The sequence below is a fragment of the Chamaea fasciata genome, unplaced genomic scaffold (genome assembly GCF_029207755.1).
Source record: "Chamaea fasciata isolate MVZ Bird 193981 ecotype frontalis unplaced genomic scaffold, bChaFas1.0.hap1 SCAF_17, whole genome shotgun sequence".
In the NCBI taxonomy this organism is placed as follows: domain Eukaryota; kingdom Metazoa; phylum Chordata; class Aves; order Passeriformes; family Sylviidae; genus Chamaea; species Chamaea fasciata.
This window is the reverse complement of record NW_027094102.1, coordinates 6,829,959-6,847,751: the sequence shown is the minus strand read 5'-3', so window position 1 is coordinate 6,847,751 and position 17,793 is coordinate 6,829,959. Positions and strand designations below refer to the sequence as shown.

Below are 17,793 nucleotides of genomic sequence, written 5' to 3'. Positions count from 1 at the left end.
CAAGACAAGAGAACAAGCAAGCTCTCGGGATGGGGATGCTGGGGTTTGGGCTGTGTGTTTCCAGACTTGCTTTGTGCCTCTGCACTGGGGCATGGGAGCAAGGGGAGCACCCGCCTCCCTCAGCCCAGCAGCAGCCATAGACTGTGTCCCTCCATGCTCCCACGTGTATAAATGTCTCCAGTTATTAGTTAGGGAGTGATTAGTGTTGGATGCACTGTCAGTAGGGATCAACAGAACAGAAAGGGATGCTCCCCAGGGACAGATCCTGCCACCACAGCACTGACAAGCAGCCTGTGCCTGTGAGGGAGCAGCCTGAGGTCTTTTTTTTTTTTTCCTGCAGAGCATGGATGCAGGGTGGGCTGGAGCACAGCCCCGTGGGCACTGGGGAAAGGGAATGCTGCTGACCACTCCCATAAAAAGCATTTCTGGAGGGGTGGAGGAGGGTGTACCCTGTTCCCCCCGACACTGCACGGTACAACAAACGTGCATGGTGATGTGAGGGAGAAAACAACACCGGCCCGACGCCTGCACCTGCCTTGCCTGGCCCGGCCCTGCCCGGCTCTGTCCTGCCCACGGACTCCACAGCTCTGCAGTCCCCCCCAGGGGGGGATGGCCCCACTCCTCGGATTGCGGAGGCGTCCGGGGGGCTCACCGAGGCCGTGTGTTCTGACCGCACATGATAGTCGTGGCCAGCCTTGGATTTGTACTTCTTGCCACAGTGTGGGCAGCTGAACACGGGCTTGTCGGCCTCGGCAAGCTGCTTGCCACACCGCTTCTGGTGGTACTGGTAGCCCATCAGGCTGGAGAAGTTGGCCACGCAACCCTATGGAGATGGGGAGAAGGAGAGGGTTTTTTAAGGAGGGCTGGGGCTTCACGTGGCCACACTAAAAAGATTGGGGGGCTGTTTCTCCAGGGAGGAACAGTCCTGAGAAGCCCACTGCGAAGAGCAGCTCTGCCAACCCATCCCGTCCAAGTGTTGGGGAATTTGACAGTTCCCAAAGAGCCAGGCACAGACATGACAGACAATGCCCTGAAGGGATGGGAGGAGCTGTCCCTGCCCTTGGCACTCCCTGCCCCAACACACAGACAAAGCTCTCTGGACAGACACACAGCAGGCAGCGGGAGGGGAAGGCACTGGGGAGGTGCTGCCTGCACGGACAGCAAAGCACCCGCGGGACAAACCTCTGCCACATGCCTCCGTTACCTGTTCGTGACTTGTCTGCAACCCGCTCAGCTCTGGTTTTGGTGTGGTTTGGTTTTACACTGTGCCCAGGACAGGCTGTGCCCCTTGCTGAGCTCAGGAGGCGGAACCTGCCCTCCAGCACTCCTCAGTCTGCCCTGTGCCCACCCTCCTGCCGGGCTGTCCTGTTGCTGGAGTGCACAGAGCGAGTGGGACAGGGATTGGGATGGCTGAGCTAAGGTGGAAATGTCGAGTACATGCCAAGGGATGCCTGGAGAGTACATGTCCCCTTCTGCATGGGACTCACACCTTCCACCTTTTCACAGAACGAGAAACAAGAATTGTTCTTGTACCTCATTGGGGCATTTCAGTTTTCCCATCTGCTTTAGCACTTTCCTCAGCCTTTCCCGCTCTTCCTGTTCACCAAGTCCAGCGATATCCACAGGAACAGGCTGGAAACAAGGAAGTAACAGAAGCGACAGAGTCAACCATTTACTCATGTCCTCTGTGCCAGGAGTGGATGGTAAAGCCCTGCCTTGCAGGGAGCTGCCCTGGGCTGGAGGAAACCTCTCATTAGGAGAGCTGGATCTCCCATGCTTCGTTGTTATGTGCTGGATCTGCTCATGCCTTTCTTGTGATTATACCTAAAGGGCCAGCTGAGAAACTCAGGAGCAGTTCCTGCACAGAGGATTCACCTGCAAGACTGAAGAGCAGGAGATTAAGGCACAGGTAAAAGACAAGTCACAACTGGTAAGCACAGGACACGTAGAAATGTAGTTATGCCTTGCCCTGGTATCTCAGAGATGTACAAAACCAGACTTTTAAAACAGCATCTAAACTAGTGCCTGCAAAATTTATTCATGATAAATTTTGTGGCTGCTTCTCCCATGCATGGTGGAGAGTTAAAGACCAGATTTTGAGATTCATGCAAGGCAGAACCCATCAGTCCCGGATTTGCAGGCACAGTTTCGGAGGCAGAGCTTTGCCACTCAAAATCCACCTCACCATACTCACTGGATCTTCCCCCACGTTGAGATCTGAAACCCTCTTTTATTTTTTCAGGCCTCTGCTCTACTTATCAGGATCAACATGAGCCTAACTCATGACCTGAGAAGGAAATGCTTTCCTTGACAGGAAGGGGGAAGGCCACCATTCGGGCTGAGCAGTGTGTGAAATGCTCCAAAGCTGGATCCCTCCTTTACAAAGATCCTGGACAGAGGACTTTTGATGGATGGCTTCATCACCTGTATGGAGAAAGGAGGCACAAGACAAGCACAGCCCAGCTCCCTTACCTTGCTGACGTGTTCAGCCATGGTGTGGTAATTCAGCCCGGCTTTGGACTTGAACTGCTTTTTGCAGTGCTGACACTTCAAGGCATCCTGCAGCTGAAGGAATTAAAGGCAAGTCACCAGACAGGCCACATCCTTCCAAGGGCTGCTGCTCAATAACCCAGTGGGTGGTTGTTGCTGCAGCAGTACCCAGTGGTGGGACCCAGCAGGCAACACAGCGTCCCTGCTTCCCATCCCAGGCCTTGCCTGCAGCTCACAGCTTTCTCTCTGTTGTCCTGGATAGTGTTATCAAACCCACATGCCCCAGTTTTTGGAAAACATTCAATTTTGGATTTAGATTTAAAGCTTCATTGGCTGAAAACATCTGGATCTGGTGTCTTACTCTTCCTGTTAAAGGGGTAGAGAGAGAAGCAGCTTTGATCTACCAATGGCCAGTGGACTGTGCTCTGCAGTCCTGTTAAGTAAGACAGATGCTGGCGTACAGTGCAATTTCTGGGTGCCTGGGCTGTGTGAAATTAAGGACACAATCACAAGGGGATATTTTCTGCCTCTTATTGCTCTGCTATTTGATCCAGCTTGACCTCCTGAATGTGTGAGGAGATGCATTAACTGCATACCCTGAGTTACAAGGGGTATTTGTACCCCTTGTACAAGATCTTGACTTTTGCTGGGGCAGGGACCGGAATTCACTGACTCAGGAGGTTCATGCTCTGGGCACCTAGAGACAGAGGATCTCGACAGGGAGCCAGTGCCTGGCCAGCCGTGGTCATTCCTTCTTCTCCTGCCAGATGATTGAAGGGAGAATGGGGAAGGTGAAGCAAGGCTGAGCTAAAAGCTGGAGAGGCAATGAAGATGGATCTGCAAATCTCTCCTCATTATGGAACTCCCGGAAAATGAAGAATAGACTCACTGCAGTAAGTTGGGAGTGACTCATGGTACCTGTGCTCCCATCAGTTAATCTTGTCCCAGACTCAAGCACTTGATCCTAACAAGGTGGATGCTAACAGCTCCTTGACTCATTATACGCCACTAGCAGATAATTGGGGATTTACTCCTCTGGTCAACACTTAAAAACATACCATGTCCACATTCCAACAAGCCTTCCTATCCTGGGATACCATGAGGTTATAACTGCCCTTGCCTCCTTCAGGCCCAAACATGTAGCAACCTTCTCCATCCCTTACTTCCTTTCCAAAACCAAAGGAAACAGGTGCAGACTGCCTAGTGACAAGCATGGAACAGAGAAACCAATTTCCATTTTTTAAATAAGAGTTTTGGGAGCCTACACATCCTTTTTCTGTTGTCCAGCTAAGGAATATATCAGTCATTAAAGAAGAGGGAGCGCCTCAACCACAGGGTGGCTTCTGATAGGGATCCCATGTGGCTGTAGCAGCAGAGTCTCACTAAGATTGTGCCATGGGTTCATCTCAGAGATGGAATGCTGAAAGTTCGACCTCTGGACACACACCTGGAGCTTGCCAGAGCAGCACAGCCAGCTCTGGCAAGGACTCTGCCTCTCAGGAAGTGAGACAGAACAGCCACTCCAAGGGCTGGAGCCCCAAATCTTTGGCTGAATATGGGGCTGGCGTATTTCCAGCAGGGTATACACCACTGACTGCTCCAGCAGAGCCCTGCTCAGCAGGTCATCTGGCTGTGCAGCCTGCACAGAGCCAGCTTGGCTTGGGAGATGCTCCAAAGTGGAGGAAATACGACCAGTGATGGCCAGGATCTTCACTCCTCTGAGGCCAGGAGGATAGTGAAGGCGGCAGGATTCTGCCCAGTGTTGCTGTAGGACAGGGTTTGGGAGGGAGAGCAGCCTCCCACTGCTGCACAAACAGCAAGCCAATGGCTGGGGAAGCATTTACAGAAAATGAATGTGGAATCAAAGCCTAGCCACATATTTTCAAATCAAGAGGCATCGATCCCACGTTGGCTTTCTGTGGCGACGGCTCCGCCAGGTGACGGATGAAGACGTAATCCTGCACTCTGATGGATGGTGGTGTGGCAGAGAGACAATTTTTCATTGCACCATTACTGAACTCCTGCATCCTGACAGCCTGCCTGAGCACATCCAGGCTCGGAGTCTCCCTGAGACACGCTCTCATGCAACCAGTTTATCTGGTCTGATACAAGGCACAGCACACACTGAAACTCCATAGCCAGGGCTCCACAGGAGGCCAGATTAGAGACAACCCCAACAATCTCTCCAGCCTTAGAGCTATTTGTTTAGCTACTAGAAATATCTACCTCTGTTGAGACACTGGGGCAAGGGGCCCAGACCACAAAGGGATTCAGAATTGCTCAGAATTAGTGTCCAAATCCCTCCGGGTCAATGCAAGTCGGTCATCCTCAGCTTGCTGGCTAACATGTGTTCTACCAAACACAGTCCAGGAAGGTTTTAGAGCACCACTGCACATTTATGAGAAGCATATGTACACATCCATTCCCCTCCAAAATCCATGTGTTTGACTGAATAACGCAAGGCCTTACTTTCTGGCAGACATCCATGTGCTTTTTGAGTCCCACAATAGTTTTCCTGGTTATAACACTGCAGGTTGGACAGGAAACTTCCCCCTTCTCGCTGATCTCCCGTTGCCACTGGTCCTCAGGGTTTGCTGGTGAGTGAGAGGAGAGAGGTGTTACACCCAACCTGTCTCGGCTGCCTGATTTGATAAGTTGAAAAGCAGTGAAGTGGGAAAGTTCCTGATGTTAAAAAAAGAGATACACTCTCCCAGGCAAAGCCAAAACTGGACACGAACCATGCAGCTCTCCCTGCCCCACTCTCTTGCAGCTGGCCAAGCAAACTGGGTCACTGGGCCATTTCACATGGAGCTACCAGACCTGGTGACTTGGGGAAAGACCCAGGTCTTTCCAACCACTCTGGCATCCTGCACACTGGGAGTTAAAAAAGATGATGATGCCCCCAGCCACCTGATCCTGCCCTGCTTGGAATAACTTCCCCCTGCCAAATGAAACAATTAGCGGGAGTGAAACAAAGGTGAGCGTCTCAGCTCCATCCGGACGTGTGCCTGGAAAGCTTCTCTGGCAATCCTCTTCCCGGCAGACACAGAGGAAGCTGGGGGACTGCTGGCTTCCAGGCATCTGTTTATTTGAATGGCTGGGACCAGCCTTTAAAAAACCTAAAATAAGAGATGTGTGGGGCCAAGAGCAGCTCCCAGGCCCAGAGTTCACGCCGTGATCTCAGCAGAGCAGTGCTGGCCTTCCAGCAAGGGAAGCCTGGGCTGAATAAAATCCGCCAAGTCTGTTTATTTGGATGCTCTTGCATGGCTGTGAGATCAGAGAGTCGTTTATTTGAATTTGAAAGCAGTGCAAGGCACTGCAGCTGTGTTTATCTTGCACATCCTGCGTTCCTCCTGCTGTCAGAGCTCTCAGGGAAAGCAAGCAACCTGTGCTGGGTGTAGGCTGCACCTCGAGGCTCAGGGAAGGCGTAATGACGCCCAGAGTTATGCACTGGTGTCATTCATGGGAATGATGTTAGAAAAACACCATCCTCACATGGGTCACGTGCTAACTCACAATGAAGCCAGGTGGAACTTGGCTCTCAACTCCCAGCACCTTCATCACGTTGACCTGGCAGTGAACTGAAGGTAAGGTGCCCTTCAGGATATCAATTGTGGAGGCACCAACATTTTAGCAGCAGTAGCTGTTCCCACATCTGTGTTATTTCTCAAAAGGGCAGGAGTTGTTTGCTCCTACCTCTGACTTTGTGCTGCTTCTCCTGACAAACCTGCCAGAAAACTCACCCAGTGAACAGCCTGCTGGGCCTGGAGGGGTGTGGGGACCAGGAGCTGCAGGTGAAGGTGGGGATGGTGGCATGGAGGTAGGGACCATGTGGGTTTGGGGTAGCGCACAGAAAAGCAGCTACACTGCACACAGAGCTGCTGCCCGTGCTTTGCCCCCACCAGCCTCACCTGCTGGTGGATGCACAGATGTTTCCTTCTTCACACCAACTCCTGGAGGTTTCTTTTTCAGCTCCTCCATGTTGGCATTTCCCTCCAGCTTCTTGGCTCGATGGGCTTTTGCTTTGTCCTCTGCTTTGACAAGACCTGTAAAGAAAGAGGATTTTTATTCAGTACTTGCTTTAATGCTTCCAGAGCACCTCACATTTAACAGGTAAAAAAAACTCTCCCTCTATGCCAGGGACACTGAGCTGGCTGCATGTCTGCCAAGGCTGTACATGTAGGCTCAGGTCCATAATTATGACAAGCAATATTCTAACAGCTTGTGGTGCTTTACAAACAGCATCATTTCCCCCAACACAAGTTTATGAACTATGGAAACTCCATGGCAAAGTGAGGTAGGATGCCTCCAGCCAGGCAGACAGGCTGGGGAGAAGCGAAATAGGGTGTTTTGCAAGAAACTGAAAGAGGGAATGGGAACAGCAAATTCAGTGTGTAAAAGGGATGTTCCTGCTGATGTTCCTTCACTGGAAATGCTGTTTTACTCCACTGGATCCAATCCCCCAAACGCACGTGCAGTTCAGCCCTGTGCCTGTGCTTCCACAGAAGGTGCTGGAGGCAATGAGGTGAGTACCAGGGTCAGATCCACACCTGTCCCACAGGGGTCCACATCCCTGTGAACTCTTGCAAACCTAGGCTCTGAATGGAGACAGCACCCCATGATATGCTGGGGCACCCTCATCGTTGGGAAGTGACTGCCACGTGGAACTTGGGGAGTGCAGGCAAACACCTGCCCCATCTTCACTTTCCACCTGAGGCACTGGGTCATGGGAACATCTTGTTCCCCAGGAACCCACAGCAGACGCTTCAGCCTCTGGAAGTGCCTCTGTGGGGAAGGTAAGGGAAGCAAGCCCAGACTTCCCAGGAGCCAGAGGAAAGGAAATCACGGAGACCACATCCAGCCGGCTCGTCAGTGTTCAATTCCTTCAAAGCCATTAGTGCCTCTCCCCCGAGTGCCTCATACTGGAAGGTGCTGCCTCCTGCAGTGCCTGGAAACCCGCATTCTATTTCTCTGGCTGAACGTATCTCATAGTCAGCCTGAATCCAGCTGCTCTCATTCCAGGGATGCTCCAGGATTTCCCCCTCCTTCCCAGCCCAGTTGGGTGTATTTATGGAGCATGACCAAAGTCCCACTTGCTCTTGCTTTGTCAGGCTGCGGCAGCCAATTCCTGGGCCTCCTCTCAGCAAACATCCCGGCAACATGTCTCCTCTCCCTTGGATTCACTCTCCTGAATGTGGGCGACCAGCCCTGGAGATGGAGGCTGAGGGATGGGTGCGTCACCAGCCTTTCTACGCAGCAGAACTCCTTCCCGACGCCACTGGAAACGCTGCGACATCCCAGGATGGTGGGATGGTGATGAGATGATGTTTCTCATATCTTGCTGGTGTCAGCAGCTCGTTACTCTTGTGTTACAGATGAACATACCCGGATCCTTTCCCCTCTTGCCTCATTTCCCAGCGCCAGGCTCCAGAACAGAGCAGACAAGGTTGTTATCAGTCCCAGCTCTGCCGCTGCTTCTCAACCCCTTTATGACTCTCTCATGGTAAAAGACGCCAGCTCCTCCAGTGTGAGGTCCTCAGGCTTCATCTGGCTCCACCACAGGGAGGGATCTTGGGGAAGGGGCTTCCCTGCAATGCCCCAAGGAGAAGGTACAACCCTACAGATGACCAGAGTTGTATTACCTTTGAGTCCAAATGTCCCCGAGATGGACGGCTGCTCCCCCGTAAACTTCTTAGGAGTTTTCTGTTTCCTTCCTGACTCAAAAGAGAGAAACAGAGAGAGAGATTTGGTCAAATAACTGTACTGTCAGGGGGATTCATCAGTCCTGAAGCATAGGCTGGGCACACACTCCATGTAAGGAGTGGGTCAAAGGCTGTCAAATGAAGGACCCACCCACTAAACACCAATAGACTGCTGCTTCCCACTCCACAAAACCAGGATAAATCTGTTATTCAAGATTAATTCAATGAGTGAAAGTGGTGGCTCTACCTAGTGCAAAAGCTAAGCAGTTCCCACGTGTGGCTGCGGTGGTTTGCTTTGGTCCTGTAAGCAGTGGAACCCCAAACCATGATGGGGACAACCACTGCCCTACACCAGCTCTGCAGTGGCTATGGACAGCTAGAAGTTCCTCACCCTGTCCCAATCCTTCAGGAAAAAGAGTTTGCCAGAACCATCCTGGTTTAACCTAACACACTCAGAGAGGACAGACAGGCTGACATAGCAGTTTGCTGTGCTGCCAGGAATTCAATCCATTTCCAATCCTATCACAGGAAAATCTCTAAGATCATCAAATCCAACCATCACACAGGTCCTTTAGAAATATTTCTACCACGGCTACAACTGAGTTTTAACTCTAAATGAAGTTGCAAGAAACCGGAGAGCAGGGCAAGTTACTAAGGTCCAGAAACAAGGCTTAGCTTGGATTCTCTGAATCTCTTGGATTCAGAGACTTGCAGCAGTGTTGGCTGCAGCAGAACCCCTCTCCGTGGGACACCTCTCTCTGGGCTCCCGAACCAGTGTAGCCCTGGGCTCTAATCTTACTGTGCTTCATCCTCTCAGGGTCTTCCTCCTGCAGCGAGGCCTGGCTGCCCCGCTGTTGCCCGCTGTCCTTGCCACTGGAGGACTTGGCCGTGGGGGTGGCAGCTGCCATGGCCTCAGCTGCTGCAATCTGGAACTCCTTGCTCTCCCGGCTCTCCGCCAGGCACTCGCCGTTCTCCGCGTGCTCCTGGGCCACGGCTTTTTCCGTCTTTGCCTGTTTGGGATGGATGGTGGGGCAAGCTGAACTCTCAGCAGGTCTAGGGCAAAGCACAGAGGGCTTGTTTAAAGAGGGGTTGTTAGACACGTGTCCTGACACCTCTCCCCCCGTCGCCAGCCCAGGTTGTAGGAATGGAGGCCGGCATGTCCCCCTTCTCCCAGCCACCCCTATGCCACTGCCACGCAGCCTAGCCACCGCCTGGTACCTTTTCTTTCCACTGCTCTTCCCAATGGCCTTGGGCACTTTGTTTTCTGCTTTGCTGGTTGGCACTGGCCGGTCCAAGTGATTCCAGAGCCGATGCTTTTCCAGCTGGGTTTTGGAGGTGAAGGCAGCTTCGCAGTATGAGCATGAGTATGTCAGCTTCTCTGAGATCGCACCCTGTGTGGAGCAGGGAGAGGCAGGTGAGCACAGATGTTGGACCACAAAAGAGAGGCTTTTTCTGACACAGGCATGAACATAAATCATGTGTAATACCCTTCTGCCCTTCCAAACAGTTACCGTAAGTCCATGATCCCCCGGGCTAGACCTCACACTGAGCTGGAGAGACCTCAGTCCCTCTCACACCCGAATTGCTCCTGGCCCATCTATGCCCTCCCCATTTTCACCTCATGTTTTTCCTGGTGTTTAAGGCCTGAGAGCAGCATTACCCTGCAGATGGTAATGGAACTGGAAAGGACAGACAGTTCTCCAGTATCCTTACCCCTTGGCAACGCTGATAGTGGTACTTCAAGCCATAAATGCTGGGGAACTCCAGCCAGCAGCCTGAATTGGGACATTTCACCCTAGAGTGGGCTTTGAATTCGTCCTTCCACTGGTTCATCAGAGGGAGCTGGGAACAGGAGAAACAAGAGATAACTGAGTTAAGAGCACTCTGTGCCTGGGTGTGTGCTGATGCATCCCAAGGGAGCTGGGAGGGCATCGTTTCCATCCATCCTTTCCACCACACAGCCACGAAGTGGACCCCAGGGGTGTGTTTCAGTGTAGTAGTGCTCACTCCAGGGAAAGCTGCTGGGACAGATGCTGCAGGCTCCATAAGCTAATGATTCCTGCTGAGGCTTTACCTTGCCGTGCCTCCAGAGCACACGCACACTCCCTACCACGCTGGGGAATAAATCAGGCCCGAAGTCACCCGGCTGATTTAATCACCCCACACTTCATCTAGTCCGTAAATCATCTCATGCCCCTGCTCTCATGACAAACTGCTCCATGTGTTGTCCATGCCACCAGGCAGGAATTAAACTGCACAACTCTGCAGGGAATAAATCACCCCCTTACCATTGCTGCCGGCTCATTAGCCAAGCCTGACATGGTTGTGACAGGACCCAGTCATCTGGACATGGCCCTGGGAAAGCAAGGCTGGAAAGGGGTCCAGTTCCTTAACCAGGGTTTCGGAAGATGCTGGATGCCTGCATGTAGGGGTTGAGATCTTGCTCAGCCCAAGACAAAGTTGCTCTGAAGATTAAACCCCAGGGAAGGCAGGTTTAACCCTGGAATGGGGCTGGCTGGAGTGCACAGTGCAGGGCATGTGAGACAGAGCGAAGCTGGGAGGGCTCAGGGACTGGAGTGTGTGGGGTCTTACAGGGATGTCTTTAAGCGCCTGGTTCTCAGCCTTGGGTCTTCCTTTCTTCTTGCCTTCGGTTTTGTCACTGGCTGCATTTCCTGCAAACAGACACAGCACACATCACCAGCCATGCCGGAGGAGCCGCTGTCCCAGTAATTCTGCTGCCCCAGCTCCAGCTTCCTGCTGCCTGCCTGGCACCCTCAGCTCTAGGCTGGCCATTCTCTGTCTTAGCAGGGATGGAGACTCCCCTCTGGAAGGCAATGCCAGCTCCCCTGCAAATGAGGTGCTGATAAGATGTGGCACAGGGAAAAACAGTCTCCTGAACACAGGCGTGTTCATATTGTGGACAGCTGGAGTTCATTCCCTTTAGCAATAAGTTATCCTCCTCTGTTAGCAATTATGGCTTCAATCCCCTCAAGGTAACAGTGGCATCTGGGAAACATTTAGGGCACACGCATTTCCCCACAAAGCCACTGATTTTGGAAGCCCCATTTGAGCTACATCACTGGGGTCCAAACTCCTCCTGGGGTGCAGCCACCCCTTGGCATCCAGAGCTTAGCAAGGTAAAGGCTGTGGGAGCCTCTCTCATAGAGGGGATCTGCCCAGCATAAACAGACAGGAGGAAAAATCTCCTTGGGCCTGGAGATTCCTGGATAGAGAAATCAGCCATCCATCAGCGTGACAGCCCTTAGTGTGAGGGTCCCCCAGGGCTCATACGCTCGCAAGCCTCCATCCCGGGGGCCGCGACACGGGAGGCAGCAGATGGCCTGAACTCATTTAAGCCTTTCCATCCTTTGATGTAACACTTAGCTACCGACACGATAAATAGGCAGCGAGACACCCATCTCGTTAAGCCAGACACATGCCTCTCCGTAGGGGGAGACCATCTCCATCCCTCCCCTCCTGCTCCCAGGCAGCAGCTCTTTGCAGCTCCCAGGGCTGGGGCTTTTCGGCCAGCACAGCCCTCACTGGTGAGTCGAAGTGAGGAGCAAAGACACATCGAGACCCAGGCCACTTGTTTCAGCAGCCAGCCCCCAACTCCCGCCACTGGGCTCATCCCCTCCACCCCACCCACCTCCACTGAAAGGACAAATCGGCTCCTTACCCAGCTTGGGCAGCTCTGCCTGAGGGTTTATCCTCGCCTCTGTCCTGCTTTCTTTGCTGGCAGCGGGTTTGTTAGAGCCTGCAGTTTTCCTTCCCCCTTTACAGGTATAGGAATCCGCCATCTCTGAAAGAAGCAGGGGAGGCGTTAAAATTCACTCCTTGCGGCTGGGAACAACACATGGTGAAAGCAAGGAGAGCTGCTGGGGAAGGAGGGAAATGAGAAAACCATCATGCAGCTTCGAGATTCTCACAAAGAGAAGAAACGGGACGTGCTTCCGAGTATTTGTTCTACAGTTGAGGAACGCCACAGACATGGCTGGAAAGCTGCTTTCATTACAGCCTGGCTTCCCCTTCAGATACAATGGCAAAGACTTTATTAAAAATTATGGGCTGACTTTGTCCAGAGAAGTAGTGAATAAATGGCTTTTCCTCTTCGTTTATTTCTCCGCTTTCATTTAAGACACCAAAAGCAAAAAAAACCAGTGAGTTTTAATGAACAGATGTAATGATAAATTTCCAATTTTCCTTATTAATGGGAAACTGTTATAAACTGAGAATTGTTAATGTTATCTGAATTTTCCGTATTAATAATTCAATTTGGCTTCTCTATAAATAATGAACATCAGGAACGATCGCACAAGGCCCACTCTCACTCCTGACGGAAGTGGGCAGTAGGACACCTCTCCATTCAGCAGTGCCAAGAGGAAGCCAATGGCAGGGCTGGCTCTGCCTCTGGCTTCAAGTTCCTTCTTCTCCTCCCAACAGCACAAGCAAAGGCACTGGTAGCCTTTGGGGGATGAGGGATGGGAGATGCCATATATGGATTTGGAGAAAAAAAGTCCTCCACGCCTCCACAACGAGAGCATCAGGCCCTTGGGAAGAGATTCCTTGGACCACCATGACCTTGAGACCTTGGCTGGGATGGGATGCTGATGTTCACCCAGGCATTTTTTAAAACACGGATTTGACACGTCACATGCAATTCCTCCCACGTGTTTAGCATCATTTAACTCAACGGAGCTGACTCCCAAAGCATCCACACTCATCCTGTCTGTCCTCATGCCCAAAGGGATGGAGGAGCATCTCCTGTGTGGCCACATTGCCAGCCACGCCACCAACATGCAGGACACAAGAGTCCAGCAGTTCTTTCTGAGGTGTCCCCAGGGACTTTCTGTGTAGGATCAGGGACTTTCCATGTGGGATGCAGCCCACACGCTCCAAGAACTGGCAAAAGCTTCTAGCATGTGCTTGGCCGGTGACACATATGTGGTTGTTTGCATGGACACAAAGGTCAATCAGATCAAGTGAGAAATTCCAGCCTCGGCAACTGGTTCTGTGGCATTTCGTGCTGAACATGGGGATTGCTGATTCAAATAATTTGGGCTCTTTTGGTGAGAGAGCTGGGTAGGAGTTTGTAGCCTGCCTGACAGCAGCTCCTTTCTGGAGCAGGCACAGAGAGGAGTTCCTGTGGTTCCTTCCTAAATCGCTGCTCCACTTCCATCAGTGTGGACACTGCTACTGTCCCAGTCCTCCAGGGGCAAATGTGCTAGTCCCCTTCCTCCCCATGCTGCCTCCTGGCACCTCTGAGTGAACCTCGCTCATGTTGCTCAAAGAAAAAAAGGGGAAAAAAGAGACTTACAAAAAGCCAATGAAGTGAAAGCTGAAGACAAGTCTCCTGCACTTACAATGGAGTGAAAACAAAGAGGAAATCCACACAACTGACACCTTAATCCAGCCAGGGCTAGCGCCAAAACGCAATGAGGGACAGAGCACAGAACCTCCTTGCCTGCCTCGCTGCCCAGCTCGAGGTGAGACGCAGAGTGACAGCCATGGCAGACCCTGTTGACATCCCTGGTGCTCACCTCCTGCACCTCATGACACTGCACACCACTGAGCAGAAGCCCAACTCTCCCCTCCCAGAACATCCAAAGTGCCCAGCCCTGCTCCAGCAGCTGGACACCTTTCATCCCCCTAAACACATCTGTCCCCTCAAAGGAATCCTCCCTGCCCAGCTTCAGAGGTTCTGAATCTTCTGTTTTTTCACACCAAATACTCCTCTGCATCTTTCCCCTTATTTTTTAACCAAATGAAAAATAAAAACCTCATAAACCAGTCAGCAAGAGCCAAAATCTTCTCCCCGGCCACTGACACAACCCTAGGGATCACAGAGGAATTGTCCTGGAGACACGGAGCAAAAATCAGCCTGTTGTGGGGTTTTTCGGTAACGTTCAACCTTCTCACTCATTTTTGAGTAACACACCCTGCAAACAGGCAACAGCCTGTGCTCTTCCATGCTGTCCTTAAGGTTTTGCTGAAAACTCTTTTGCAACTGGTAATGAGAAGGTATCCAGAGGTTCTGGCCATGAGCCAGGGATGGGATGTGGTGCGGGAAGGCTGGGCCTGATAGTATGAGGGCTCCAGCCCTTTCGAGGTAACATTTTAGAAGTTTGTGGCAACATTTTTGAAGAATCCCACTTCAGCTCCAGGAAAAAAAAAAAAAGCTCTTGTAAACGCAGGCACCAAAATGTGAGGAGTGAAGGCCAAGCTGGCACTGCTGGGAGCAAGGGTAAAGAGGAAACTCACAGCTGTGGGAAGTGATATTTGGGAATGAAAGGCACTGTTCCCAAGCCACTGGCAGTCCTGCACAGCGAGAAACTGGGCATAGAATGGAAAGGGGGAAATAATGCCATGTAGAAATGCCTATCCGTTAATTTGGATCAGGCCTGAAGGAGCATGTACATAGCCAGGGACAGCTGTGACCCTCTCACAACGTCCTTACGGTTACCGGGGGAAAGTCACCTGCAGATCGTGACCCCAAGTTCTCCTGCTGGGATTCCCACCGCAGTCTCATCGCTACGGATGGACTTTGCTGCACGACAACTGCCTGGTCACCTGTCAATCTGCTCCACCTATCATCAGTAATTTACCAACACCTCCAGAGGTACGGAATGCCAAAAGCCAAGGGAGCTGCTTGTCCCAGCACAAGCCGTGCGCCAGCAGCGATGCAATGAGACCAGCAGAGACGATGGACGCCAAAGGGCATTGCCATCCCTGTTGCTGTCAGAGGAGCTGTGCTCCCTCCCATGAACTCCTGGCAGAACCACAGCTGCAGGGAAAAACTTCCAGGAAATAAAAACAAGGAAGAGGAGGGAGAGGCTTCCTCTTGAAGAATCGCCCTCGTTGGAGGTTTCCCCGAGAGGGAAGCACGTGGTGGGTGAAGCCCTTGTGTGAGCTTTTCCCTGGACACGGCTGGCGGCCGGGCGGCTCCGGAGGGACACGGCACATCCCCCCGCCGCTATCACCCAAAACGCGTGACACCCTGGAGGCTGCCCAGGAGGGAGAACCTCACCCGAGGCACGCACCCAGCGCTCCCGCCGCACATGGCTCTGACCAGGCGCAGACGAGGCTTTTGAGGGCGTAAAGTTTCTGTTCGAGGCGCGTTATCCCGTGCCTCCCGTCTCTGTCCCCGGGCACTGACATGAAGGGAAGAGCGCCCGCACATGCCGGGCAGACAATGAGTCCTCACCGCGCCGCGGGGTCTGGGGTGTCCCCCGTCCCGGGGGTCACCGGGTGCGGGGAGCTCTGCCCGGCGCCGCTGTCACCTCCAGGGCGCGGGGAGCTCTGCCCTGCCCGGTGCCGCTGTCACCTCCCGGGCGCAGAGACCTCTGCCCTGTCACCTCCCGGCCCGGCCGTGCCACCCGCGTCCCCTGACTGCTCCTCCCCGCTGTCACCCCGCGGGCAGCGCCGCCCGGGCCTCTCACCCCCCGGGCCCGCGCCCCATCCCCGGGAGGCGGCCGGGGCTCCCCCGCGGGCCGGGCCCGGCACGGAGGGGACGGAGGGCCCGGCCCGGCCCGGCCGCGCTCCGGGAGGGGAAGAGCGAGCGGCAAAATGGCGACGCGGCGGCGGGCGGAGCGGAGCGGAGCGGAGCGGGGCGCGGGGGTCCCCGCCGCGGGGCCGGGCGGGCCGGGGGCCGCTCGGTGCTTACCTCGGCGGGCCGGGCCGCGGTGCGGGGCGCGCAGGGCCGGCACCCCCCGGCCGGCCAGGCGGTGCCGCCCGCCGCCCCCGGGCCGCCGTGCGGGGCTCCCGGCGCGCCCACACCCGCGGCGGCGCCGCGCTCCGCTGCCGCGCTCCCGCCCGCCCCTCGCCGCCGCCGCCGCCGCCGCTGCCGCGGCTCATGCGCGCTCCCCGCCCCGCCCGGCCCGGCCCGGCCCTCCCCGCGCCCCTCACCGCCGCCACCGGGCCGCTCCGGCCTCGCCTGGCTCCGGGACCGGCACCGCGATCGGCACCGGGAGGACGGGCGGGGGCGCCGCCCCGGGAGGGCGGGACGGGGCAGCGCCCCCCGGGCCGGGCTGACCTGGGCAGGTGCGGCCGGACCCCGGCGCGGGCAGGGCTGCGCTGCCTCTGCGGGATGCGGGCAGGGTGCCGAGCTGCCACCCGCACCTCCGGGGTGTTTGGCCTCCGTCACACCCTCCGGGGTGCAGGCAGCCTGTTCTGCCCGTCGTCCTGCCTGAGTGTCCTGTCATTTTCCCCTTCAGGGTGTCCTCCCTGATGTCCTGCCCTCCAGGTCGTAGGCAGGACACCTTCCCCCTTGCCCTGTTCTCCAAGTTGACCTCCTTGTCGTTCTGCCCGGCAAGGTGCCCTGCCCGATATCCTTTCCTCCAGGGTGTCCTGCCCATTGCCCTACCTTCCAAGGTGTTGGCAGTGTCCTGTATGTCACTGTTCTCTCCAGGGTATCCCGTTCATCATCCTGCCTGAAAAGGTGCAGGTAGGATGCCCTCCCCATCCATCCATCTAAACCCAGGGGGCTCCAGATCCCCTTGTAAAGTCATCCCAACCCCTGGGAACGATGCTGGCTGTGAGCCTGTTAAAATGTCCATGGGGCAGTTTCCCAGCTCCCAGGCTTGGGATGTCACCCCTGCAGAGCTGGTGGCACCTGGGAAGGTGCCGCAGGGCAGAGCCAGCATTGGTCACTGGCTGCGGGAATACACAGCCACACCAGGATCCAGCAGTAGCCCAGAAATGAGGGAAAATCACATTAATTTTGCCAGGTGAGAGCAGAACCCAGAGCAAGCATTGCTGTCAGGGCCACCGTGCCTGCCATTACCGGCGTGTGGCTCCAGCGGTGCTGCCGGGAACTGGGAGGCCCTGTGGCACAGTCGTGCAAAAAAAAAAGCCCAACCCAAGCCGGGAGTTTCCCCGCGGTTTTCCCCTCTTTGTCTCCACTGCGGGGAAAAGAGCTTAATTAACGTCTGCAGAGAGCAGGGAAAGCTCGGTGTAATTGCTAGGTATGATTATCGGTGGAGCGGAGGGTGCTCAGCAGGGTGGGAGGGACAGGCACAACCCACCTTCTTTGTATAAAACGAGGCATAGCCGAGGCGGCCTCGCTTCCCAGCCTGGGAGCTGCCTCCGGGGAGAGCTCGGCTGCCTCGGGGTGGCTGTCGGGCAGCTCCACGTGCTGGCTGAGACCAGGCAGCACCTTCAGCACCTTCGAGGTTCCCTCCTCGCTGTAAACCGTGCCCGTCGCTCATCCTGACAGCTGCTCCACGTGTGCTGAATTGCCACCATGCCCATTTTCTGCATCCACAAAGCACAGTTTTGCATCTCTGGGAATGGCATGAAGGTGAGGGGAGGTAGGGGAACTTGGCCACCCTGGGGTTAGACAGGGGCAGGGAGAGCAGCTATAGGCTGGGTCAGGCGCAAACCTTTGAAATTATGCAATATAAAGGCACCCACGTTGTTATTTTCAGGCTCTACTGAGCAGAGGGAGCCAAGGAATGGATTTGAAAAGAACAGCAAATGTTAAGCAGATGCTGAGGAGTGCTTTGTTTCATAGGCAGAGCTGTGCAGGGAAAGGCAGGAGGATGAGGAGGAGGAAGAGCACTAGGGGCAGTGGTACTGCTTTCCTCCATGTGGTCACGGGAAA

At 54.4% G+C, this 17,793-nt stretch overlaps 1 protein-coding gene across 5 annotated transcripts in view; it reads right to left on the bottom strand.

Annotated features, from left to right (window-relative positions):
* The window catches only part of ZNF512B (zinc finger protein 512B), a 30,084-nt gene extending 13,936 nt beyond the window's left edge, over window positions 1–16,148 (bottom strand). Inside the window, exons 1-12 of one of the 5 annotated variants that reach the window (XM_066198604.1) lie at window positions 16,098–16,148; window positions 11,872–11,994; window positions 10,785–10,864; window positions 9,906–10,034; window positions 9,411–9,583; window positions 8,992–9,245; window positions 8,133–8,204; window positions 6,402–6,536; window positions 4,960–5,084; window positions 2,473–2,565; window positions 1,534–1,632; window positions 536–823 (exon numbers count right to left, since the gene is read on the bottom strand). In XM_066198604.1, the coding sequence (XP_066054701.1) occupies window positions 536–823; window positions 1,534–1,632; window positions 2,473–2,565; window positions 4,960–5,084; window positions 6,402–6,536; window positions 8,133–8,204; window positions 8,992–9,245; window positions 9,411–9,583; window positions 9,906–10,034; window positions 10,785–10,864; window positions 11,872–11,992 (1,569 nt within the window). In that variant the 5' untranslated portion in view covers window positions 11,993–11,994; window positions 16,098–16,148. Of the gene's footprint in view, window positions 1–535; window positions 824–1,533; window positions 1,633–2,472; window positions 2,566–4,959; window positions 5,085–6,401; window positions 6,537–8,132; window positions 8,205–8,991; window positions 9,246–9,410; window positions 9,584–9,905; window positions 10,035–10,784; window positions 10,865–11,871; window positions 11,995–15,855; window positions 15,875–16,097 lie in introns of those variants that run through there. The other 4 variants (XM_066198607.1, XM_066198605.1, XM_066198606.1 and 1 more) reach the window with 4 other exon arrangements.
* Window positions 16,149–17,793: the final 1,645 nt, after the last annotated feature.